General features: G+C 40.9%; 1 protein-coding gene across 11 annotated transcripts in view; it reads left to right on the top strand.

Moving 5' to 3' along the window:
* Positions 1–27,587, top strand: part of BBX (BBX high mobility group box domain containing) — a 152,021-nt gene that overhangs the window by 72,343 nt on the left and 52,091 nt on the right. For 9 of the 11 annotated variants that reach the window (XM_050331551.1, XM_050331550.1, XM_050331554.1 and 6 more), the window contains 4 exons: positions 7,605–7,775; positions 9,322–9,564; positions 15,844–16,042; positions 21,707–21,774. In XM_050331551.1, coding sequence (XP_050187508.1) covers positions 7,614–7,775; positions 9,322–9,564; positions 15,844–16,042; positions 21,707–21,774 — 672 coding nt within the window. In that variant the 5' untranslated portion in view covers positions 7,605–7,613. The remainder of the gene's footprint in view (positions 1–7,604; positions 7,776–9,321; positions 9,565–15,843; positions 16,043–21,706; positions 21,775–27,587) is intronic. The other 2 variants (XM_050331553.1, XM_050331558.1) reach the window with 2 other exon arrangements.

The following is a 27,587-nucleotide window of genomic DNA, read 5'->3' as shown; positions in this document are numbered from 1 at the left end:
TGACCATGGCACAGATGCCGGCTCCAGCACCCCAGGCTCTCCTTTTCAGCCCCCCTTTGTCCTGCCTGGGTACCAGTGCCATGGTGCAGTTACCAGCTGCTTTGCCACAGCCTCAGCACCGCTCACTGTTAACACTGAGTAGCAACAATGTTTTTTGATGCCACCTCCTCTTCCTCCTCATTTGCCCTGACCTGGGCTTCCTCCTGCTCCCGAATTGCCGGTGTGTTTCCCGTACCCCCTCCTTTAATACTAACCTTAATACTCGCTGAGTAGGTGTTTGGGTTGTGTGTATGTGTGTTGTTTCTGAGTGGACTCACTGTTTTGTTTTGATGTGGAAGTGATATGTTTCTGCCCAACAGAAACTGCATTACCCAAAGAGGGTAAACGTTTCCTGTGGGGTTGGTGGCTTGCCATTTAATCTACAAGTTTCATTAAAAGCTTGCCCCAAAATAGAGCCAAACCTGTTGTGCCTGGCCTCAGCAAGTCCATTTGGAAAGTTTGGTCACTTTATATTTTTAAAATTAATAATGAGTGTATGAAGTCCTGATTTTTTTTGAGAGATCTATCTAGGAGAAAGCATAGTAGAAAATAAAAGCTTGACACAACTTCCTAAACTATTTCTCACTTTGTAAAGGCTATTTTTGCAGGTCCAGGAGCCAGTTTTTGCAGCTGTGGTAGTTGGTACCTTCCAGCACTGATTTAAGATCCTGCTCACAGGAAACACTTGCTAGCAGACAAACCATGATGCAGTCTTAACTTGGTTTTCCAGGAGATAACGTAGCACTTCCAAGTTGGGTCACATACCCAGTTTCAGGCAGAGTGTTGGTTGAAATACTGGCATGGCTGAGTAAAGTAACGAAAGTGGGTTTGTTCTCTGGCAGGGGCATAAGGAAAACCCAATAGATAGTCAAGATATATTCTGAGATTTGGTGGGGGTTTTGGGGCTTTTTTTTTTTTTTAGTTTCTGTATCAGTTTATTCATGCACTGTAATGATAAGATCCAGTTTATGAGTGTGTCTTTTGAGGACAATTTGGTAGTGGGCAGGGTTTGCCTGTCTTTCCCTTGTTTTAATAAGGATGTCCCTAAACCCTGAAGAATTCCCTACAAATTAAAATACTATTTTAACATATTTCTTCATGTTGTCTTCTATAAATGAAGAGGGTAAAAAAGATAACTAGAAAGAAAATCAAGAAATCATTATTAAACTGATAGCTCTGCAGTATTAACTATGACAGTATTAAACAAAAGCAAACCTAAATGATATGCACATAAAAAAGAAAAGTGAACACTAGTAAAAAATTTGTCCCCCCTCCTTTTTTTTTTTTTTTTTGTTAAAGCATCCTGATACCACGCTAACACTGAGTACAGTTGTTCAACATAAAGTTTCATACTAGAAAAAACCGGGTTGATTTCTTTGCATTAAAAAAAAATACCAAAGAAAATCTTATTTCTTGTGCATGTGTAAATGAACAGAGAAACAGCAGAGGTGAAGTTGAAACTCTATTGACTTACGTTATGTGTTGCTTTTATTCCTTTTTGGTAGGTATGAAAGGGACACTTAAAAAAAAACAAACAACACCCAAATGAAAAAAAGTGCTGTTGACATTCTTTTTATGATGGTAGAGTTTAATTTTATGGATTAGAGAATAAAGCAGGCAAGCAACTCAGATCTGAGTTTGAGAATAAGGAACAGTTTAAAATCCTTTATGAAGATGGAAGAGTGTGTCATTAAAAATTAACTAAGACTTGTGGCTGTGTTGCTAAGTGTTTCTTGTGCTGACAGTCTATCCCAAACCTCCACTAGCAAACAGGACCCCATTGAGTCTCAGCATGTCCCCCATTAAACCATAACATCTCTGAAAATTAGAAAGCTCATTAATGGCTTTCCACTGTGAAACAATAAAAGAGTATTTTCACTGGTCAGCAATTAGTGACAACTAGTTTTTGTCATACATTATAGAAATATTCTGGTTCGGTTATTCCAGAGCTAAAAGAAATGTATTTTTTTAATAAAACACTTTCTGTGTTTGTGTAGGTGTATTTCACAGCCAGCAATCTCCTTTTATTTTTATTTGAAAATTCAAATACCTCTTCAGTTCACTAGACCTGCGAGAACACGAACTCATTTCCCAATCTCCTGCTTCTTTGTTGAAAAAGCTCAAGTCACTAACTCAGTAGTTCCCACAACACCAAGCTATTAGTGTCATAGTTCAGTCCTCTATTCCCTCTGGTATTTGTTTTTATGAACTAGTAGAGAATTTAGATAGTGTAAAACAGAGCAGAAAGTGTGGGAAATCCACTTGGAACTCTCCCTTTGCTCCTTTGTACCACTCATCTTCACTGAGTCAGCTGAGGGCCCAACTGGGCTCCGGGAAATGTGGTTTTAAGGTAACAGGAAAGCAGAAATTCATTTCCCCTGTCTTCATGGAAATAAGACGAGTGTTGCTGAAGTTCAGACGGTGTTCCATGGAGAACCTTCCAACAGGGCTTCTACCACAGTCACAGTTCACATCTCTGGGATTCTGCTTTTGCAGGTCTTGGATTTCTTTCTAGCCTGTATTACATGTGCCCTTCAGTGCTTCATTGTTGTTGAAGATCTTTATAAGGATTTTGGTGTTTGTGGATGTAGTTTGGGGAATGCCTGGTGAGCACACCTTGTTCAGCCCAAGCAGCATTTTCAGTGACAGATCAACAGTGGAGTGAGATGGTCCCAAAATTAGTACTGCAGAAGTTGGTCACCTGTGTATATAAGGTTTTATAAGAAACAGAGTAAGCTAGGAGGAAAACAAAACTTAATGCTACGAAATGTAATCAACACTTGTTGTTAATGAACACTTAATAAATGAAGACTTGCATACAGTGTGTAATTGAAATAGAAACACATGCAGTAAAAAGCTAAGCAATCAGTCTTCTCCCCTGCTCCCCCTCTTCCACCATTCAGCTCTTTTCTTAAGAAATCTTAATTTTTTTTTTCTTCTGAAGCTCTGTTAGGTATACATATTTATAAGACATCTAAGAAAACTGTGATTCTTTGATTAATGTTTCCAGGACCAGAAAGGAAATAAGACAGCCAGAATAAAAAAAAAAAAACAAACAACTTTATCTTTTTTACTCATGTAATATTTCTGTAATGTTTGGTCTGTGTCTGCACAAAAGTAGGTGTAGAATGTCACCCTGGAGGTGTCTCTTGCTGTCAGTGCATCATGAATGTCAGCCTTGACAGGTGTCCTCTGGTGATGTTATAAAGCATATGTGGCTTATTTTAAGCAAAACTGTCCATACTTTTTGTCTTGTCTTGTTGAAATATTCCTAGTTTCTCTCTAGTGGCTGTCACCTTTTTTGTCATCCTTAAGCTGAGAAGTAACTTTTAAAATCTTAAAAGTTAGATGGTTTTAATGATTTTTACTCTTGCTAACTTCTGAAAGCCATTACATCTGCCTTAAAAGATACATGATATTTTTACTGATGCTGTAGAAGAAAGTACCTTTTTTTGTGTGTGTGTGTGTGTGATATGGTTCATAAATTCCAGTTATTGCAAACTTTGCACTTCAGGTGCTGTGTATCTTCTCTGCTTTTAAGCCCAAATCCTGCAGAGATTGCCCACGACTGGTTCTGTGGCTTTCTCTGGAGCTTTTTAATTGCCAAATGTGCTTCAGTTCTTGTACGGTCCAAGTCCAGCTCTTTCTTCAAATCCTTGCTAGTAGGGATGCTTGCCAGCACTTGGGGATCCCTGAAAGTAAGAGAAGGAGCTGCTATTTTTGCTTGCTTCTATCTGCCACTTTCCAGTCTCTCATGCAAAACAAGCAACTAACATGCTATTTACAATGTGTCAAGGAAAAAAAAAAGAAGCCAGATAAATAAATAGAATCTTAAGAGTCGGGTAAATGGATTCCATTGATGTTTTGCCATTCCATAAGTACATAATACCAGTAAAACTTTTACTGTGAGTTAATCATACATGTATTCACTTGACCACGGAGTGTCTTGTCTAAGTAGTTATGCCACATTTTGTCAGAAGGAAGGAAAGTATCCATGTTATCTGTATTTTGCATTTGCCTGGATTCTTTTTGGTCTTCTCTCATAATTATATGAGTATGTGAATATCAACAGTTATGACAGAAATGCCCATAAAGTGGGAGTGTAGTAATATGGAAGATGAAGCAATCCAAAGGAAAAGCAAGTACAACGCACTATGTTGGCATCCATTTTTAAGAGGAAAAGTCCCATGTGATGTAATAGAGAATTAGAACATTTTCCATTGTGCCAATCCTATATATGACTGAGAAAGGCATCAGCAAAAAGTGAACACCAAACAAAGTTTCTGAAATACAGATCAAAACTTATGAAAATTTTAATAAGCCAAAATGCAGAAAAAGGATTTGGAAACACAGATTTATTAAGAAATAGGGGCTGAAATGATTTTGTGTTCATGTTATGAATGACCCCCTATTTTATAGGAAAGAGGAGAGGGCATAGAGGATAGAGTATAGAGCCTGACATACTTAAGGGGTGAGGGACTTCAGGCCATGCAGTTAAAGTAAACTTTTAAATAGTCAGTCTGGCCTCAGTCCTTCCATCAGTGGGGTCGGGTCAGTTGGCCATTGCAGAGATTCACTCTGAAGTGGAAGCAAAGAGACTCTGTGTGTTTCTGGAATATATGATACCTGTATAACATCCAAGATCTGACTTACTCTGTGTCTTGGTTCTCCTAAATACATGTTTGGCTGGTACGATAACAACCTCTCTTCCTTAAAAGCCCCTTTTTTTAGTGAAATTGCTGCTTCAGAGTGACAAGTAGTAGGGTAAAACAGTTCACAATTTAAGAAAACAACTTAATGAACATACCTTGAATTCCTGAAGCTGAGCATACATTTCTGTTTTAGTACTAATGTGTGGTGAGCTTTGGTTAATTTATTTTAGGGGTAACTGAGTGTTCAATACCTGCACTTGAAAAACAAAAATCATTTGTGAGCTGGGCTGTAGTGGAGAGGCGTAACATACTGAGAGACCCTTCAGTATTTGCAAGGTGGCTGGTGCTTGGGGTCTGTGCTGCCTTGCTGAACTCAGCATAGAGCATTGGCAGGGCCTCACGAGTGACGGAGAAGATGTGAAAAAGATACACTGTGGGATCACTTAAGTCTTGTGCTCATCTTTCTAAGGGCAGCAGGCAGAGAGGTGCCAGTTAAAGGCAGTGCTGTTGTTGAAATAGCCCTGAGATTCCAGCTGAGCTGAGAAGGATCTTGGAGCACTCAAACATTAATTTAGTTTCTCACTAACAAGGTAGAAGGTTGCCAGTAATACTCATCTACTTAGGCAGAAGCCATGTGATTAGCTCACCTACATAAGTCAGTGGTAAGGGCTGGAGTATCTGACTCCCCATCGTACTTGTAGCATATTATCCTGCTCAGAAATAGACCACATACTTTATTGACTAGAGTAACAGGTAGATCTGTGTCTGTTAGCAAACTCTGAATCTCTGAACAAATCACTGCTACCCACAGGAGCTGAAGTTCCTGCTTGAACATTACCTCAGCTTTGTTGATTTATGTCTGAAAATACCCAAACAAAAGCAAATGGTGGTCCAGTGCTTTAGGAAGAGAGACAGATGGGGAGCACGGTGCAGTGGCAGAGGTTACATGGGATAAAAACAGTTTCAAACATACATTTTATGATACTGGATTGCAGCTTGATTTTCCACACTTTTTTGTTTGTGTATTTGGATCTGCTTTGCAAATCACGAAAGATGGTTTAGGTGAAATGGGCATGATTAAGTGCTATGTAATACTTGCTGTAACCAACAGGAGTGGGTTACAGACAATGAACAGGAGAATGGGTGCTGTGAAATAAAATTTAAATGTCCTCCAGGTTGAAGTGACATTATGGGCGATAGCAACATGTGTAACTTAATGGGAAGCTGCTACGAAGTTACAGGTCCTTCTTAACTGGTAGGAGGCTGCAATCTGCTGACAATTGGAGAGGAGCTAGCAAAACCTAATATATCTGGACCTATTTCCTTCAGGCTTCAGTTGTTTCCTCCAGCAAGCAGTGTCTGAAGGTCCTTCAGCTTTCTGCACTGTTGGAGTCAGCAGAGGAAGCAGCTGCTTACTCAAGTTTCTGGTACAAACAAGGGCATATTGCCAAAATGCCAGTGAGTTAACCAACAAGAAACACACCTGGAAGAGATCAACCAAAACCAGAAACAGTGATCACTAAATGGGTGGGATATGTAGAAGCATGGCTGGAGGCTGTGTGGGGTGTATTCACTGTGTGAGACGGTTCTCATGAGACATTTGCCCCAACTGCGGCACCATGGCTTGGGCAGGCAGTGTAAGTGCAGGTGCTTTAGGCTGAAACATCAGTGTTGTACCAGGCATCTTCCAGAAAGCAGCAACCTAAAAGGCAGTGTGGTCTTGCAGTTTGACCTCTTTCCATGCCCTTCTTCTGAGAATCAGAAGCAGCAGAGCTTCTTCGGGCTTTGCCAGTGGGACCAGGACTTAGCCCAGCTTCTTTATTCTGCCGGTGAGAAGCCCCTGTGAGAACTTCATCAATTTTTGTTGGCTTTGTAAAGATGTTAACTGGCTGGCTAACTGCTCTTCAGGCTCAGTTTGTTTAGATGTTTGTGTTGTCTTGGAAAGCCAGCCATGCTCCTGTCAGGATTACCATTGATAGTACACAGTACAAACAGAAGGCTGTGGGGGACCAGACTGTATGCCAGCAATGCTGGCTTGCTGTGGGCTTCAGTACTTGGATGTGATGTGCTGGGTTTATTTATTTATATATTTATTTGCCCCTTATTTGGGTAGCAGATCTCTGAAGTCAACCCTTAAATTTGTAGTTGGGTTGTGTTAAGCTTGTGTTTTTACTGAGAAGTAGTTCTGAGGTATATTCTAGAAAAGGACACATGCAGACAAGATAGATGAGTAAATAAATATGATTTATCTTCTGCGTACACTTGGATCAGCACGTGGTTTTTGTTTTCTGTTAAGTACTTTGGAAGTGTCAGCATAACTACTTCTGGTTATTTGCTTCAAATTTTTGTTTTAAAAATCACTTCTCTCCAGGACTCAGATTTCCTTCCCTATTGCACCCTTTAATGACACTGGAGAAATCCTAGCTCATAGTATCATGGGATTTTGTATCAACATTGCTATATATAAATGCATGATTAATGGATGAGTGGCTGGTGATCTGTTCCACTGCTAGAAAGAGGGATGTCCTGACATTTTCAGTGGCAAAATATGAAAAGCTACAGTGGTTACAGGTACAGGAGAGCTGTGGAGTCTCCCTCTCACTTGAGTAGTGAAGTGTGAGGGCTTCTTTGCAGTGCTTCAGACAGGAGCGCATTTGAGAGCTGGACTGGCTAGCATCCTTACTTTATGCTCTTAAGTTGTATGTTGGTAGTTAATGTAGGCATTAAGTGGAAATGCTGAGATTGGAAAAGGTACATCCATCCTTTTGTTGATAATTGGAATAAATCTCTGTTTAGTATCTTGCCAAAAACTTCCAGGAGTCTTGCATTAGTGCTTCATATATTTTTCACTGGTTGGATGGTCATTTATATCTGAGAGTTTGTTCTGAACTTATCAATATTTTTGCATGACAGGTCACAGTAATGAAAGGCAGTAGTAGGAATAAGGATCACTCGACAGAAGGAGAAGGAACTGGGAAGCGACCAAAAAGGAAGTGTCTTCAGTGGCATCCCCTGCTTGCCAAGAAACTCCTTGACTTCTCTGAAGAGGAAGAAGAGGAAGAAGAAGAGGAAGATATTGATAAGGTAGATTTCATTGGATGCTTTGACCACAGATGGTTAATGGTGGGTCAGATTCTCCCTAGCTGTGTTTTTTCTTTTGTTTGTATTGTCTTGCTCTCTTCTGTGAACAAATACAGACAATGAAAAATAAGTGATGCTGTGCCCATAAAGCTGTAAAGGCAAGTAGTGACACAAGAAAGTGACTTGTCAATCATGCTTTTAAAGTCATGGACAAATATTTTTAGAGTTAGACTGTAAGAGTTTTAACTGGGTTGTTTTAATAACATGCTGCACATCTCAATCTTGATTGCTCAAGGTGGGGTTTTGATGTGGTTTTTTTAGTTGTTTATTTTAGACATGACGTTGGCCTGTGCTTGGTATCTGCTTGTAGTGGCTCTGAGGCCATAACAAACTAGTAGTTTTTGTGCTTTTTTTTAAAGATTAGGAAAAGACAAAGATTTAAGGGTAAAAAGAAGAAAAGAGCTGTCAACAATTTTTGCTATCTTTGCATGTGAAATTCAGCTTATCCTCTAGAGTATTTAGTGCACAGCTGAAATAATCTGTCTCCAGTTTGACACTTGGTACTTTGGTATTGTTCAATGACACTGACCTTATCCTGTTTTCATAAGGACCACCACCCCATGCCATGTGGCACCTCACAGATCTGTTGTTAAAATTGTCCTCTGTAACAAGAAGTAGGAATTGCTTATGGAGACGTGATGTTTCAATCATGTGGGTAGCATTCATAACTGAATCTCCTTGATGCCTTCCTAAGGCAGGAATGAAGAAGTCAGTGCTGAGGAGACTGCCTTGAGCCATGTGCTAATAAGGGAGAGTGAGCTTGATAAGGATAGGGAGGAGCCTGATACTCTGACAGTGCTTTCTGTTAACCTTATGGGTCACATTCACAGCGTGGTATAAAATAGTAGTGTTGCTGTTAGGTAGGAGGTGGTTTTCTGTCTCGTGCAATAATTTGTTTCATTCAGTCAGAACTAGTCCTTTGTGGCGTATCCCTCGTAGGAATGGTACACTGGACTGTAAATGGAGAGAGTATGTTTTGGAAGTGTATTCTGTTGAGATTTGCCTTCTGACTGGGCAGCTGTGCAGTGGCTGCAGTGCTGCACAGCTCACAGGCTGAGCAATGAATGGCAGGCGATGGGGAAAAACCTGTTACCTGTGCGTTTTCCTCCCTGTGTGCTCTACAGTTGCAAACACAAATAACTTAAGTCCAAGGTAGCTCTGTTTGCCTCATCCCACTGAGATGATTTCAGGTTGTAGGAAGGGTGCAGGAATGAACTCCTCCCTCCAGCCCCTTTAGAACTGTTACTAGAGAAAGCTCCTCAGCTTAGAAATCTGCATGGAAGTCAGAGTTTAAGTCTTGCAGAGAGCATGAATGAACCTTGGACTATCAGGTGAGGAGGTCTGATGTAGAACTCTGCGTCTCCTGGATGGAACAGATGGCCTTTGGAAACAGCTGTGTGCATCTGTGTGCTTCTCCCTCATTCACACTGAATGTTGGTGAGAAACGTGGATAACTGAGTTCACACCCCTTCCCTTTCGGTTCTGCCAGGTGCCGCTCCTTGGCCCTGATGGTTTAGAGCAGGATGCTGATGAGACTGAAGATGACGAGTCCTCAGAGCAACGAGCTCGCCGACCAATGAATGCATTTCTCTTGTTCTGCAAACGACACCGCTCTCTTGTGAGAAAAGAACACCCTCGCCTCGATAATCGTGGCGCAACCAAGATCTTGGCAGATTGGTGGTCTGTTCTAGATCCAAAAGAAAAACAGAAATACACTGACATGGCCAAGGAGGTATGTTCTGTCTCAGTAGTGGATGTAAAGGAGTTTATTACATCATATTTATCTTCTTTTTCTCTGTGTATTAAATGTTTTCTGTGGGATGTTTCTCTTCTCTGAGTTCCTTAGCTTCCTGAGTGGGGTTACGGTGCTCAGAGCAGCTGCTGTTCTTGCTTTAATTCACTTGGTCCTTGGGACCAGAATGAAAAGAAATTGGTCTGTGTACACAAACTGATCTGGCTCTAGTAGTCATTGGTACAAATGCAGTTTGTGATAGATATCACCTGATAATTTCTGCAGTACAAGCGTTAACACATGGATAGCAGCCATTGAAAACAGTAACACACAGTTCAGTGTCAGCTGACTAGTGATAATTAGCTGAAGCTGTTCATTTGATACCCAGTAATACAGGTTGTTATTATAATAAAAGTGGACCAAACCAAAGGCAGTGTCAAAAAATGTAGTCCCTTTTTACCTTTGATGATAAAGAATAAAAAAATTATTAGTGTTTCATGAAGTATGTTCCCTATGTATTGCTCACCAGTTTCTGATAGAGCAAGCTCGTGGTGAGCCCAATACCCAAATCAGAGAGCAGTACATAAGTCAGAGTCCCCTAACTGGGAGCAAGGGAAAGAGATTCATCCCCATATTTCACCAAGTATCTTTACATCAACTGAAAATTTAAATGAGACTTTTTAAGAAATAGCTTTCTTGATAAGCTGTCCCCAAGAAGGCTGTAGTGATTGATAGTACGTTGAGAGAAACACAGCGAGTTACTTGGGCTGATAACATCACCCTGAAACAGATCCCTGTGAAACAACTGGGAAAACTATTATCCATACCTGCCCTGTGACCTGGAGGTGTGTGCTGCTGTTAATGCGTGTATATAAGGTCTGGCTGTTCAGTAGTTTGTGGGAGAGGTCCACAGGAAAAACAAAGCATTCTGCATGGCAGGTGTCTTTTGAAGCAGGGTCTGTAGTACCTCTGTAGTTCCCCATCTGTGTCATAGATCTGAAATATTTGAGTCTTAGCTTTGTCCAACCATTTCTGTTTTGTTCTGTATTCACACTTACAAATTAATGATGCTTCTCTAAATGCGTGAGGAAAGGGCAGTTAGCAGAATCAGTACAGATGCAGAGAAAGACGAAAATTAAGAAATAATTTTTAGAAGAAACAGACACAATGTAGCTGGTTTTTTTAGCCTTTTGTCTTGCTGAAGAAAACTCGTTCATTAAGAAGGAAAATTGCAGAACTTCTGTATGAAGTGACAGATCTGAAACTATTAATCATATTGTTGTAGAAATCATTGTTCCTGTAGTGATGGGGTTTTTTGGCATGAAGAACAAATTACATATTCAACATCAAAGCGAAACAATAAATCTTAGTAGTTTACACCATTATAAGTAGTTCCAAAAATGTGTAGAAGAGAGATAGAGTATAATTTGTATTCTTTAAACAGTGTATGTTACAACAATAATTAGCAGCTGTAATGTGCTATTGAATATATTTGGCCCTTAACCAACAAGCCCACTCTGTATGTGTGGATTGGTCATTTTATTTTAACACTTGCTTTTGACAGAACCACAGAATAGCTGGGCTTGGAAGGGGCCTCTGGATATCATCCAGTCTAACCTACTGTTCAAGCAGATTCACCTAGAACAGGTTGCACAGGTTTGCCTGTACTTAGGGTTACTGCTGAGACTGTCAAAAAGAGGTTAACTCTAGTGAGAACTCCTAGTTAGTGTTTTTCTTTTTCCTAAGGAGAGCTTATTTAAAAATCAAGAAGGTGAATGCCTTTGGAAGAACATAAAATTACCATTGTACCGATAATCTTCTGTTTTGGTACGTGTATGATGAGCTCATTGAGGTTTAAAATACAGCAGGTGAGCTTCTCTTACTTAAATATAGGTTTTCGGTGCTCTTTGACTTCCAGTTTTCACTGCATAGCCTCTTATCCATTGTACTGGCAGGGCAGACACCTCCCAGAGGACCCTGCATCATGTCTGCTATTCCCACAATGTGTCTTGGGTACCCTGAGCATCTGAATCAGAGCTATAGGTGGGCCTGACAGAAGTGATCCCTACTGCAGTGACTACAGCCCCTGTTCTGCAGTCTCTGGGGTGTTGTTTCTGCTTGATGCTGTAGCTTACAAAACCAGGTAGGTTAAATCAAGCATCAGGCAAGAAGCTTTCAGTTTCTTAGCTGCTTACTGCTCGCAGTGATCCTATCTCAGCAGTATGCAAGTCAAGGCATTTCTATATTTACTTACATATGTCTTGCTGTATGCAAGATCTAACATTTGGAAGATAGGAAGGCACCCAAACTTTTTGCCAATCAGAACTAGGTGAAGTTTCTTAGTGGACTGGGCATCCTTGACTCTCACTGAGAGACTAATCAGGTCTATAGTTCATTTAGACACTTTGGAAAATCCCATTATGTACCTGCGTGCACCTTGGAGTGCCTTAATTATCTGGAAAAACTGATTCCACATGCCCTCTCTTTTCAGTCTTGTGATTTATGGTCTCTTGTAGAAACACCTGCCCTGGAGACCTGATGCTACACCTGCAGAGCTTAAAGTCTGCTTCTGATGGTGTTTTCTTTAGGACCAGGCTTTCTGTTTCTATCCTGCAGACTTCCTAGAGCAACTTAACTTTAAAAGTTTCATGATCTAGGATATAAGCCCAGTAGCTGATTAATACTCCAAGTGGAACCACAAATGTTGCTGCCTTGTTAGTGTTTTTCTTCACTGATGGGAAATGAATCTGGCCACTCATAAATATGCTCCAGCATTTTTATTTACTTCAGTAATAGGAATAGTGTTATTTGTTAACTCTTACAGGACTTAGTGGAAGTATTCGACCACCTTGGAAAGTGAGATTGTTATTGTTCAAGCCCTGTTCCTTGCTAGAAGACACTTAAGTTTTAAGTATGTCTTTCCATCAGCAAGATCTGGGCAGTTGGGAATGCTTCCTGCAGGGAGCAACCTGATAAATGTGATTGGACATTGAAATGGGCTGCCCAGGGAGGTGGTGGAGTCACCATCCCTGAAGGTGTTTAAGGAAAGACTGGATGTGGTTCTTAGTGCCGTGGTGTAGTTGACATGGTGGTGTTGGGTCACAGGTTGGACTCAGTGATCTCAGATGTCTTTCTCAGCCTGATTGATTCTGTGTTTCTTCCGCCATTCAGTGGCTGAGCTGAACACTTGACCCTGCGAGTCCTTGGCCTGTGGTGTCTTAGGTGCAGTCAGCCTGGCTGGGAGCTCGCTGGCCTTGAGGTGCCACTGCTTTGGCAGCTGCCTCAGGGTGGGAGGGCACGAACGTTCTGGCTTGCTGGCTGGAGTCTGGCAAGTCCACGTGGTGACACCTGTGTAGTGCAAACGCTGCAAACAGCCAGTTGATGGGATTTAAGCGCGCATTTTAAGTTTAAGCACGTGCTAACTGCTACCCTGAGGTGTAGCTGGAATCCACTTGTGAACTCCTGTTCCTGCCACAGCTGGAGAAAGCAAATCTTTTTTTATTTGGTGATGAAAGCAACTCTGGGAGTTGCACTAAAGCACAACACATATTTTTAACCACAGCTCTGAAGTGGCACCAATCCCACTGCATAACACAACATTCCTCAGGTTTTCACAAAACAGAAATGATGCATCAGACCAATCCCACAAACATATCCTGGGTTTTGTCTTACCTGGAATTTTGGGACTGCAATCATGCCGGGCTGTCCCTGCTACTTGTGTGGGAACCAAGGAGGTGTCTTTGCATTCCAGGATAAGTGCTTACTGTTTGGGTTGGGGTTTTTTGTGGTTTTGTTTGGGTTTTGTTCGTTTAGTTTGGTTTGGTTGTGGCTTGTTTGTTTTAATTGACTTCAGAGGTGTGCTTAGGCTGGCTGCATTGAGTTAGTTTACCGAACAGTTGGTCAAAGGGAGGAAAACAGTAAACTGCATTATTGTCTTTGGCATTTTCTTGTTACTGTGTAGCTCATTTAAGCTATCTTCTCATGACCTGGCAAGCAGAATGTATTTCTTCATTTTAAGCCTTGGTCTAATAGTCACAAAAATCAATAATGAAAGTCTTCCTGAGATTTGGACCAGGCCCCTGTATGCATTTTATAGAAGTCCTTCTTGGCCACAGTTCAACTTTTTAAATTTTCTTTTCCTTTATCATGAGCATTGAAACTGAACAGTTCCAATGAATTTTCCTCCCTTAGTTTAGTTTGTCCCTTCCCCTTCAGAGAGTGCAGTTAATGTTCACTTCTTGGCTTTGCAGAGGAAAAAAAAAAAATCCATTAATACACCAGCTCACTTGAATTGCTCTTGTTGAAAACTGATTAAAAGCTTATTGCAGCCTCGTCTCACAAATGCCATGCGTTCTGGTTCTCATTTGATGGGCATCCTGTCGGCTTGTCAGATTACTCAATAGAATAATTCAATTACTCAAAGCAGCACTGCTGATATGAGGAGCTTACGTACCTCATTGCTAGCAACTGTGCTTTTCACTCCGCAGGCTGGAAACGTGATTTGTGAGCGGGCTGTGGCTTTAACAATGGAGGGCAAAGCTGCTTCGCAGTGTATTTCCTTTTCTCCTCTTCCCTTACCCTCCCCTTCCTTTCTCTTCCCTCCACCAGGCTATTTTTGTGGTGTACTGAGCTCCCAGACCAAACTGAGGGAAAGGGAAAAGGCTCGAGGTGAGAGGTGTCGCAATCCTTAGTTTGCAGATTTAATACATACACCCTATTCAGAAAATACAGTGTGTATGTGGGTCAGTGATCCCTGCAGATCTTTATTATTTATAGCCATTTCTATAAATACAGGGCTTCACACAGCGGGTTCATGCAGTGCTGTGTTTCTTGTAAACTGAAACGTTTTAATCTGTGCTACAGTCTGGAGGTAGCAAGTGCCAGCTCATAGGTTAAGACGGAAATGAAAGCAAGCGGTGCACATGTGATGGTGATCCTGCCACAAGGCATACTCTTTATTGATCTGGGAAAATGCTGTAGTGGCTCTATCAGAGGACAAGGTTTTCAATGCTGTTTCTGTATCTGATGCCCAAGGGATTTTTTTCCCTCTCTGCATGTGTTTCTGTGCACATATGCGCTTGAAACATAGGTGCTTCTCTGTGCTGTAACTGGGACTGATGACAGCTGTGTGGGTGGGAACATGTAATCACAGAACAAACTTCCTGCAGCTGCCCTGCTGTGTACTTCCAAGGATAAAACTGCTCTTCTGGTCATTTGCTGCCATTGAGAGCCACCCAGTCTGGAGAAGGCACTGGGTTCCTTCTCCCTGCAGTGGGCACTGGTACTTACAGGGTAGGCTTCCCCAGCAGCCAGTGCTGAACACCCCTATCAGTTGTTAGGCAAACATCTGCAGCTGGAATGCGTGGCATGTTCCTCTGATTCACCAGTTCTTCACCTTGCATAGCAACACATTTAAAATACTGAAATGCAGTCTTTCTATTCCTGTTAACATTCAAAAATCTCGTTTTAATCTGGTCAGCAAGATACTCGAAAAATGTTGCTGTTGCATCTTGTGAATAAAATGGGCTCTCATCCTTTCCCCTACCCCCCCAAACTGTGTAGGATCCAAGCCTTTTTCCCCACCCATCATGTGTAGTCTGGCTTCCTTTGTTTTGCTGCCTCATGCCAAGAACATAGCAAACAACTGAGATGTGTGCTGGGTGCTCAAGGCCAGAGTGTTTTAAAATGGTCACAGTTTATTTTATGCAGCCATACAGCATGATACATTTTGGAAGAAGCACTGTGGGGATGTATCCCAAGATACTGAATGTGGGATTATACTGGTTGTGATTTATTTTTGGTGCCTGGTTTGGGAAAGCATATACTCAAATATTCTAAAATACGAAACTGTTAGAGAAGAATGGAATGGGAGCAAGGTAAGACATATCATGCTGTATTTGTTGCTAAATGTATGTTTTCATTTAATTCAAACTAGAAAGCAAATGAAGATTGTACCTGTTAAAGAATTCAAATATCTGTATCTCACAGCATGAGCATACAGGCACTGGGGAGCAGTCTGGAGGATCAGAACTTCAGCCTGCTCTGGGTAATAGACCCTCAGGAGAAGAAAGAGAAAACTCACTTTTTTATATACAACTCTACATATCTTAATAATTCTTCTTAGAGTTGGTGGTCAGACTCTAAGCATGTGATTAAACTGTTAAAAAATCAAGATATTTAAGGATTATTTACTGCATTAAATCCTCTTACATGCAGTGTGTTCTCTTGCCCTGTGGATAGTATAATGTCATGACTGGTAATTTTCCTTTTCTTTTCTAGTACAAGGATGCATTTATGAAAGCAAACCCAGGGTACAAGTGGTGCCCCACAACCAACAAACCTGTGAAAACCCAGGCATCCAGTGTTACAAACAGGAAAAAGTTATGGGCCATTGCATCAGATTCTGCAAAAGACTTACCGAGCCCAAGGAAAGTAACCAAAAGTGAAGAAATGCCACAGCTTAACTTTGGGATGGCAGGTGAGCTTTCCATCCATGTTACTCAGCTGTAGCATCCTCATTTTGTTTGAGGATGCAGCGTTGAAATGGAACTCTGATACCAGTTTTCTTTACTGCACACAGTACTGTACTGCAAATAACTTTCATGTCCCAAATTAAGTTGCCAAAACTCTAGTTAAACCTCTGTGTAACAACTTTCTAAGATTTTCCTTAGTATATGATTACTTTCAAGAGTCAAGTCCAGATATGTGGCATCGTAATCCATACCCCATTTGGAGTCCAGGTTTGATTGATTTTTGATTCCAGCTTATCTGCTGTTAGAGACTTGCATTCTCTGGTTAAAAGGAAAAACACTCATTGTGTTCATTCTGTTTGTGTCATAGAGTGTTGTACTCGTTTAGTAATTTGCTGTTTGCAGAAATAATATGTGGGTGTCTCTGAAGTTGGAGATGTTAACATTCTTGTGAATCAGTGTACCAGTGGGGCTAACTTTTTTGTATTTAAATCAAGAGAAGCCTAATTGAATTTCATTGAAATATGCTCTTTTACCCATTATATCTTGGAGGAGCAAATTCCAATCTTTAAAAAGCCCCTAAATATGTAAAGAAGTGTAGGTGGAGTGCCTCAACTGGTAAAAAACAGATAATCTCTCACTGATATCCATAAATAGCAGAACTGTTGTAATCATGACCTTGAAATACAGAGCAGAGACATTATTGTTACATACTGGCAGTTTAAGAACCTAACAGTCAAGGGAGAAAATTTTTTTTCCCCACCATTCTTTTTTCTGTCTTTTTTCCTTTTTTCCCCCTCATTTAAAGTTTCAGATACATCAGTATTTATAAAATTAGAAACTTTGTCATATCCTACCTAGTTTGTGACAAGAGTGTGGCAGATAGGACTTTTCTGCTTGGTGAGATTGTGAGCTGGAGAGTGGAAAATGGTTTAATGGAACAAGTGTAAGGATAAAAGGCATGTATACCTTAGCATTGTGATATGAAAATTTCCATAATGAAATTCCTTCTGGCTATTAAGGTTAACTGTGAAATGTGATAAAATAAAGTTTTTCATGCTATGTAGTTCTGATATGTGGGAGACCAGTTCCAAAATTCGTAAGCCCCTTCATCCCATTCTGCTTTTACTATTAGAGGAATCATTTCTATGCTCCTTAAAGATTTATTAACTTAAAATAAGGAACAAGTAATAGGTCTTGACCTACCTCTCATCTGTTCCCTACTGCTCCTGCTGGGCTATCCTAATGTAGCATTTTTGAGTACAGAGATCCTGAGGCAACACCTGTCAAAGCAAAGACAGAGAAATTGAGAATTAATTAGAAACTAATTTAATCCATTGTTTTATCTGTAGAGCCATTCATTTCTGAAGAAGGCTCTTTTGTGCTGCATGTGCTAGTCTTTATTTTTATTTTTTTCCTGCAGACTGAGTCAATGAGCATTGGTAATTCATAGGGATCTTGGTCCAGTCCTCATGCCCATGAAGGCTGGCAATTTCTTGAGTATAATAATAGCTCATAAAATAATGACAGGTTCTGACAGTGATGTTAGCAGCATCCACGTCATGACAAGTGTGCCATGCCAAATGGATTACTACTGCTGGTTAACTATATACCGGTTCATTCGAAATATGTTTATTGTGCTCTTCTCTTCCTGACTTCACATGATAGTTCAATTCAACTCTAACTCTTCTATCCAGTACTATCTCTTTTAAAATCCAGGCTGTATACTAGCTGATGGACTGAAATGTGGCTGAACCACCTCAGGAACACTTTTACCTTTGAAATGCCACTGACTGCCTTGTATTGTCAAGGCAGATAACTTCCTTAGGACAAGGTTTATATGATTCCAGAGTCATGCCAAGAAATGTTGGTTGTTGCTAATCCTGTCTTGACTGCTTTTTACATGTTACCTTTAATCTTGGAAAATGTAATATATAGATCTGTTTGGATTTTTTTAAGTCCCACACAAGCTGTGTCTCTCCTTTACTTTTTTGTCATTAAAGGAATAATCGCCCCACATTTAAGTCTCTTGTTCACCTACTGTAGGTCAAGAAGCTGAGGTGTGGCACCAGCATTTGGCTTCTGACCTGTAGACCCACAAATCAGTGCCCTGGAAGCTGTAGTGTTGAGCATGCTTTCCTCATTACATGGCTCACCTGTGATCTGTTGTAACGTGTAGGGCAAAGGCAACTGTTGTTTGCAACAGCTTTGCCATAAAAATGTGCAAGATTCCCAGTACTTTTCACATTTTTGCATCAGAAGAAAACCGTCTGAACCAAAATGTTTTTAGTGAGGCACAGGGTGGAAAAATTCCTAGAGTAGGCTGTATCCCTATAGAAATGCTATTTTTGTTTTTCTGGAAAGAAACTTAATTATGCTTTACCCAGGTAAAAGTTAGCTGGAGGTGGTACCTGCTGACCTTCTTTCTGCTTAGTTCTTCCTCAGTTCTTTCTTTCTCTGACTGAAAAATGGCAATGATGAATAAGTCAGCCTGCTGAGTCTCTAACCAGCCCAGTACTAACAAAGTATGTCATTCCCAAATAGTGAGGTGGTTTTAAGTTTCATCAGTATTAAAAGCTGTTGAGAAAGTCACGAATTGCCTCCCATTCTGCAAGTCAAATGTGTGTGCTGTTTTCTCAGTATTGTTGATCTAACTATAAATTACTCCAAAATACCCCTTGAAATTCTTGATTCTTCATACTAATAAGTTCTTAGTGCCAGAGTAGAAACATCGGTGTGCTGAGGAGGCACTATAAACATATGGCGGTGTTTGCACATGTACATTTTGTCTTCCCTTAGGTGAAGTTATTTTGTAAATTGAAACCTTAGTGGAAGGATTTTATGTTTTTATCACGATCAGACATCTAAGCACCAGCCCTCTGCTACAGCTGCAGCATAAGTGTTCAAGTTGTTTAAGCATCAAATTAAACTTTCACTTTCCACTTAGCTGTCATTTTTTCCTTCCTCTTAATTTTTATATTTAAATAAACAGTTTAAGTATTTGCTTAGTTCAGGAAAAACACTTCTATCTTTGTCCTCTTATGATAAGCTACTTATTTGAAAGGCAGAAAGCCAAGACCACCAAGAAGATATTTAGAAGAGGGGCAAGAATTTTACAGCCATGAACTGAGTGTTCTCCAGTTGTCCAAAACGTGAGGAGGGGGAATAGGACCCATGGCTAACTAAAATGCGGTGTAAAAGGGCATCTGGGAGTCATCAGTACAGCATGGGCATAAGAAAGTGCTATACTGCAGTTTGTCAGGCAGAGTGTTTTCAGGAACCCTCTCATCTGATGCTGGTCACCCATATATAAGAAAGACAAACTCCATCTGGGATAACTGGAGAGGAGAGCTACAGGGATTGCTGGAACCATTGGAGATGGATGTGCTTGATGACCTCAGGAGATCTTGAGTTATTTAGACTAGGAAAGCAAGTGGAAGAAGCGTAGGGGAACTCCAGTAAATGCACAGAAGGGAGATACCGTTTAGGAGAACAGTTATTAATCTTAAAGATGCAGGCACCAGAAAAAATGTGTACTGCCTGGCCCCGAGTATATTTAAGCTAAAAACTGGAAGAAAGCCCTTAATTCATGGAAGATTTGGATTCTGCAAAAGCCTTCCATTGGGAATAAAGAAAGTAGAAAGCAACCAGCCAAGCCCTTACTGTTTAATATGCAGTTCAGTAAGCTTATGATGGGCCTGGATATCTCTTCTGATCTCTCCTTCCTCCAAATTAACTCCCTGCTCAGGCATTATTTTTCAAGACGCGTGTTCACTCGTCACTTCTTAATTGCCCTGATGTCCTCTGGTTTGAAGGACTGAATGGTTTCTCTGACAGGATCACTTCACTTACAAATTCTGCTTAGGTACTTGCTGGCCTTTCCCATTTTCTGTCTCTGTTTTTTCAACCACTTCTTGTTACGAGATTCTACACTTTCAGTAGTGTCTTGTGTCTTCATAGAAGCTTAATAGATTTTTTCCTTTTTTATTTAAAAATTAAAACTCCTTAAAAATATGAAAAAAATTCACACACCTTCTACCTGTTTTTTATGGTGAAGGAAAAAAGTAATTCTAGTTGAATATTGGGTATGAAGCCAGATGCTATTTAGGATGCATTTTAAAGATAATGATAGGCCACTCTTCTATCCTTGAGATAGTGAATGAGCCTGGTTTATTCACATTGTTTTCCTCTGCTTCTATTTAACGCCCTTCTAAGAGATTATTGAAAAACTTACCATGTGAAAAAACTTACCTTGTGAATGTCAGTGTGAGATCCTGTCTGCCAGAGAAATTTTGGCAGCATCTGTGGTATTGAATGAAATAGCACCAATGAGTGTTCCCATGAACTGAACTTTGATCCTCTGCAGCACTAAATTGTTTGGAGGTTTACAGGTACCAGTTTGGCCCATGTCAGGTGAAAAGATCAAGAAATTCCTTGGCCCCACTCCTGAGTGCGAAGGGGCCAGGGGATTTCCCAGTGAGCATTTTGGTTGTAGCTCTTTTGCATCCAAATTTTGCATACCAAAATGGAACTCAGTGGACAAAGGTAAGTGTGCTGTTTGGCCTCCATTCCAGGGAATGGCCCTGGCTACATGTAATTTATTGTTGTAGGAGAGAGTTTTTGTATAGTTTAGTAAAAGGATATTGGAAAACATGCTCAGTGAAGCCTGGGGAAGGTCACTTAGCTTTGGTGTGTCTAGTCATTTTGAAGTTGGTGTTTCAGCAATACAGCAAGGATAATACTTCCCTTTCTCTCACGATGTGGCTGTTGTATGAGCTTTTTGGGCCACAGTCTCCCTCTCTCTACATGACACTGTTAGATCAGGCCCCTGCATTTCTTCCAAGATGTTCCCTGAAAATCAGAAAATCAGTTAATCTTCATAATGATGAAGAGCAACCACTGTTCAGAGAGGAAAAGCCACTCCATGGCTAATGCAGTGCCAGTGTTTATTGCTTTCACTTGTTGTCGTTTTCTGTGTTCCTGAAGTGCAGGAAGGCTGGAGGCGAGGAGCTGTCAGCATCAAATACTTGGAGAAAAGAACATCTATATCTCCATTTTACTTTCCTCAATTACATGTTGTATTGGCAGGGCAACAAGTAGGCAGGCAGCTTGCCTGGCCAGTGCCTGTGCTATTCTGGCACAGAGGATCAAGCGCTTCATGCTTCAGAACTGTCAGGCTGGCACTTTTCACCGCTAAATGCAGCTCTAAATTAAAGATAAATGAAAATAGAAGTTTTGCTTCAGAGCCTGATCATGTTGTTTGTTCCATCTTTTAATTTGTTCAGTGGCTAAAGAAGGAACCAATCCCGTGATAGGAGCATCCACTGAGTTATAAACATGTGCATCTTTGTGTATATTTATGTATGAGATCATTACAGTTGCTTTTTTAAAGATATTCATCTCTGTAGTACATAAAACCTTTGGCAGTAAAATTGTAAATCCACGCAATGGGGTGTTAAGCACACAAATCCAATTAAATCCCTCAAACAGCTTTGAAAGCCTTCCCAGAGGGTACAGAAATGGTTATTTGTGATTCTCTTGAACTGCCTTTTATGGCAGCTTGCTTAGAGTGTCTGTGACTAGTAGTCTTCTGGGGGTTTAATGCTGCAAGTGGTAGGTTTTTTAAACAAGCAAATGAATCAACTTAAGACTTGGTTTTACTCTTTTAACAGATCCTACACAAATGGGAGGCCTAAGTATGCTGCTTCTAGCAGGGGAACATGCGCTTACTGCACAAGAGGTAAGGAACTCTTTTCTCTCCCCTACTACAAGCCCTCAGTTTAAAGAGACCTCATAAGAGGAATATTTGACCAGTGGGGAATGAAATTTAGGACACATCACAGGTAACCTCAAGTGGGACTGAAGTGTGAATCTGGTATCCCAACTGTGAATGTAGAGGTTGAGTCCAGTTTTTGTGTCAGTTCAGTATTAACTCTGCTGACTGAACATTTGATCACACCAGTCAAGTCTACCCTCTGAAAGAATATTGCCAGGGGTGGAAGGCGTGAAGTACTGTGACTGTGTTAACAGACAGGTGGTTTGCAAGCTTTTTTAGGCAAGGATTTTGTATGCTTTTGTAATGCCTCACACAATTGTGACCTCGGCACTAACAGCAAAATAAGCACCTAATAACTTCCATACAGTCAATGTCATTGTATAGGCATTCCAAAACCATGCACGTGCTAAGAGGTAATCGAAGTATTGCAGTCTCCTCCTATTCACTAAGTCTTTATATCTAAAAAGAAGTTTGTAGTTCAGTTGTCATCACAAATGTTTTTTATATTTTTACAAAGGGGTCTAGTAAATAAGTGTGCCTGCCTATCTCCAGTAGTGCAGAGACCTCAGGTCTTTCTTTATACTGGTTGTTTACGATCTATTTTTGAGGCCAACTTTGGAAATGGTTCAAAAAGCAGCTTGTATGTTGGGTAAAATAGGTAGTCACTGCCATAAATCTCTAGCCTGGAAAGAGCAGTGGAAGTGAGGAAGGTTTCTTTTTTGTTGTTGTTGTTATTGGGAGGCAGAGCAATAATTAACTTAATCTATATGTGATACCCCCAAATGCAAAATGTGCAGTGTGTTTGAGATGCTTGTTCCTCTACCACCAAGACTCCTCAATGCTTTGCACACTGATCTGAGCCATGGAGTTTTTTGTGCAGGTGTGGCTACTGGCCTTCCGTGCTGCAGAAACACTATTGTCAAGCTGGCAAAGCAGTGAAATGAAATGTATTACTTTGTGCTAAAATGATTCTGTCCTGTACTTCTCAAACTTGTACTCTCTCAGCTTGGAGCATAAAATCTGTTTTTACTACCCTGTTATGTTTAAATGTAAGGAAAGGTATATTGTAGTCACAGAAACTAACTTCCATTAAGAAACGTCTTCATGAGTTGAATTTTCTACATTTTACATAACAGCCTCAAGTAATATGATTTCAGATGGCAGTGAAGGTTTAAAATCTACCTGTAGGTTTAGAGACAAAACAGAAAGATGTTGTGCAATTGTTTTAGTACATAGATGGTTTTTAGTCAGGATTTTTTTTTTTTTTTTTTTGGGGGGGCAAAAGACATGCTTCCCATATGCCTGCATAAACCTCATTTTCTCTGATAGGAGTGTGCAATATAACTTGTGATGTAATATTCACTTCATGTATAAGCTTTACTGTGCTGTGCTCTTCTGGGCCCGTAGTCTTCTTTTGAAACCTGGCCCTCCACATCAAAGCAGCAAGCTGTGTAATCTACTTTCTCCAAAAGTGTGGAGTAAAATAATTGTCATAAATACACTCTGAACAAAACTAGTTGAGGGACTTGTTGGCTATTCTTAGAATCACGATGGGCCATAAATTAGCCCGTACTAATGAATTACCCTTTTTTAATTGTACTACCCTCTCTGAGAAGCAGGTAAGCGACAGAGCGCTTTCCCAGGAAGCTGCACATCTCCAATCATTTTTGAGGGTCCACTGTCTATAAAATGCATCCTCCAGAACAATCTGGGTGATTGGTATTCACGAAGGGACCCAAATGAACAAAGTTCAGTCCTCCTAACCGTGTGTTAGTGGTAATTAAGTCTCCAGCTGTGTTTCCATGTTCTGGGAAACTTCCTCAGTTTCTGTTGTGTGGCAGCCCTCATGTGTCTTCCATTTTCCTTTTCCTTCTGTTTCAGTGGTGATGAGATACAGAGCAAATATTTCTTAGGCCTGTGTTTCTGAAATGCAGTAATGATCCTAAACCTGTTTAGACTTGAATAACTGAACAGCTCTTTTGTCTTCCCATTCTCGGGCATGTGGACAGAGGAGGTGTAAGATGTTCATCTTCGTATGCCTTTATGAGAATCTATGGTTGGATTTCCATGTTTATGGTTTTACACTCCAGCCAGTGTTTGGGGGGTTAGCAGAACGTGCCAGGAGGTGGTATGACAGGCTCAGAAAGAAACTCAAGAATTCATCGTGGACTTGATAGGCTGCTTTGCTCTTCGGTGGAGAGGGATCAGTTGTGTTGCATTACAGTTGGTATCAACATGGCAGAGAATTTGGTGTACTAAGGTGACTGCTGAGGTGTTGTTAGTGCAGAGGCTCAGAAGTTGGTTAACTATGGAGAGTATATGTTTTGTTTTTAGATGCACGTAAGTATATAAATATATGTTGTACATCTAAACCCCTGGCATTTATATTAAAAAAAAAAATAAAAGGACAGACACTGTCATTTTTAAAAGGGTGCTCTGAATGACATCACATGGGTTTCATTATCATTAAAGTCTGTGTATACATTTCAGACACATGCACATATATGGTTCTTAAACTGGAGGTCTGCCTGTCAAAATGCAGTGTGACTGCTGTGCATATGTGTGATTATGCAGGCTTGGGTGGCCTTGTAATATACATCTTTAATACTTTTATCATCTTAAAACTTGTTAAAGGAGAGGAGGGCAGCACTGGCATAGTTTTGCTCAGAACTTGGGAAGAAGGTGAGGGACACTGCACTTGTCTGTTAATCCCATGTGAGCATTTTCGACACCTGCTGATGTTCTGTCAGGATTATGCTAAATGGACATACAGGAATTTTTCAAGTCAGGTGTTTAATCTCCGTGTTGTCAGAAGCCCAGATGTCAGGTAACAAAGTGACCTGCCAGCAGGAGGATGGGAAGAGGCACAACAGTGATATTTACGAAATTGTTTTGAGGCCTTCAGTCTCCATCTCTCAGTGTGTTCCTGTTTTTGTAAATTTTTTCAATAGACTAGAGAGATTTTCTTCTAATAACGGAACTCAGTGTTGGCCCATGATTGATTTCCAGGCAGCAGCTGGAGTTACTAAGCAGGAAAGCAAGAGAAGCTACAGGCTTTAAGGGCAGTAGACAAAGGATTTTGATATCCAAGGAGTTTCCACCTAGGTTTTGGGTCGCAAGACTGTGGTGTGTATATAAGTGTACTTTGTTGAACGCTTGAGCAAAGACGGGTGTGCTGTGTCAGCAGAGCCTGGTCCTCACCGCAGGTCATTAGCAACGGCCGAAGCTGGTGAGCAGCGCTCCTTGCTTGCCTGTTTGTCTCTCTGCACATCTCCCTTATGGTCCGTCGGGCCCTTTCCTTGCGTTACAGCAGCACCTAGTGGCCTCTCTGTAGGTTACTGCCCAGAAATCCCAAAATTCATCGTGCAGTCCAAAACCTGTCTCTTCTACCAGATTCCAGGCTTTCCAGTGCTCAGCACATCGGAACAGCATTAAAGCCTCACATCAGGCAGTGGCAGGTGAGGCAGGGGCTGCCCTAGGGTCTGTCCTCCACCCTTGTTTGGTGTGATCATTTTAGAGCAGGTTACAGTACCCTGGAGGGAAGGGGAGGCCACAGAGGTGTTATCCTTGTGGTTTCCTTCCTTTTTAAACAAAAGGTTATGTTGCATGTGATGCCAGGTCTGTGCAAGGTGTAAATCAGAAGTGAAAAATCTCTCAGTGCAGCTTGAGGGAAAGCTGGGAGGAGGAAAGAGGAGAAGAAATGACATGCTGAGGACATTTTATTACGTCAGGAAATGATACATACCAAATGGCACTATCTGTGCATCTGTTCCCTCTGGTAATTATTTTAATGCTTTGATCAGGTTCAGCCTGGCAAAGGTTAGAAGTCCTGGAGATAGTAAGTTTCCCACAAGTCAAGAGTGTTTGCGGAGCAGCAGAGTAGAAGAAACAAGCTCAAATTAGTTCGCTGTCAAACAAAGGCAACAGCATTACCTTTTTAAAGAATACGAGGAAGTGATAGGAAAAGTGCAGTGGTTCCAACCATAAAATCTGCTCTGAGTTACTGTACACCAGCAATCTGTCCTTTACACACAAATCTGTAGAAAACTGGGCTTCACATGTTCCACAGTAAGTGGTTCCTGTACCACAGAGTGAACAAGCTGTGCCCACCCCCAGCATGAGAGGGGGCAGCGAGGAGGCTCCTCTTGTCCCTGTGCCTGCCCAGGGAGGGAATGTCTTACAGCCCTGGTGTTGTAGGGGCTGATCTGGGATAGCCTCCCTTGGGAGAGCATCTCCACTCCAGCACGGTGCTCCTGGAGTCTGTGGGTCAATGGCTCCTAACCCAGAGCTCGTTTGTGTCGTGCCAACTCAGGCATGTATTGACATGTTCCGGTGGACATGGCCCTGGATAGGCAGAGGGAGCTGCGGAGCCACAGTCTCCATATGGACGGCTGGGCAGAGTTCAGGAATTTGTGGGCCTGCAGTGCCCGCCTTAGGAGCTTTCACATGGCTTCTCCTAAGCAAAATAGTTCCCTTTTGCATTGGAAAGGCTCCACTTAAGAAAAAACTGCTTCAGTAGACACTGCAAGTTAAGCTGCATAAGGCAGCTGGTCGAACTGCAGAAAAGTTAAATTATTTGGGAACCAACCCCAAATTTGGTTATTCCTGCAAGAATCCCGCCAGTGAAGTGGCCTAAAATAACCAAGTGAGTGCTCAGACATGCAGGTAGCAACCTTACATATTTCACACCACTGCAGAGTCTCAGACCTACAGAGATGGGTCACTCAACAGCAGCAAGGTGCTCTCCCAGAACAGTCCAGACCACTGCTGAGGCACAAACATTTTAAACTGATTGTACGGAAACATGAGAAAAAACAGTAACAAACATTACATCAGTGGAACAAACCACTGAAAAAGCAAAAGAGAGGCATTAAAAATACATTCTTCGTAACCCTTTGGGCTGGTAGACTCCACAGTACACTGATAAAACATCTTCCTTAGTGTTTGATAAATATAATGGAAATATAGATCATAGGAGTCACTGGTGCTGCTTGGTTTCATGGCAGGGAAGAAACAAGCAAGCAAATTGTCATGTTGGTATATCTCCCCTTGGCCTGTGGGTTGCTACACTCAGATTTAGTGTTTTCAAGGGAGAATGAGTAGCAGATTCCTGAAAGAAAATACCACTGGTGCTATTGCGGTGCTTAAGCATCTCAGACAAACAGCAGCAGCAGTGCAAACAGCTTGTTGTGTAGGTCTGCATTTTCTATGGTTCTATGTGCTTACCAGCAAAAGGTGCGGTTGGTAACTATATCTTGTTTGCATTCACCAGTAAAAGCTATTGATATACTTGTTTAGGTAATAGAAAGATTAAAAAAACCCACATTTGCATTGCAATGTTTTAAATAAACTGAACTTCTGTGGAAGGATTAAAAATTGTTAGGGAAAAAATTTCCATCCTGTTACTTTTCCTAAAATCTTACAAAGCCTCCTTCCTTTTCTTCTGTTTCTTAAAAGCCACGTTACACACCTTGTTTTATACTAAAGGTACCTCATGCTCCTAGGAGTTACATATATAGATCTTTCACACACAAATGTGACACTTCCTGAATGTATCACATTTGATAAAGATCCTTTACAGAATGAGGCTCGATTAACCCATCTCTAGCTAATAAGAATAGTATGGCTAAGCTCTGTGTTAATTCAAATAAGGCTTTTGGTTTTGAGCAGTCAGTTTTTGGTATTTTGATTTCAGGTGTTATGACTCTTTCTTGCACTGCTTCTCAAAAGCACCCCTGAAGTGTATGTTTAGGTATATTATTTTAGCAATTTTAGGC

Source organism: Myiozetetes cayanensis, unplaced genomic scaffold (genome assembly GCF_022539395.1).
Source record: "Myiozetetes cayanensis isolate MyiCay16 unplaced genomic scaffold, myiCay2020 scf5-8, whole genome shotgun sequence".
In the NCBI taxonomy this organism is placed as follows: domain Eukaryota; kingdom Metazoa; phylum Chordata; class Aves; order Passeriformes; family Tyrannidae; genus Myiozetetes; species Myiozetetes cayanensis.
Note: the sequence above shows the minus strand (reverse complement) of the source record. Positions and strands in the feature narration are given on the sequence as shown.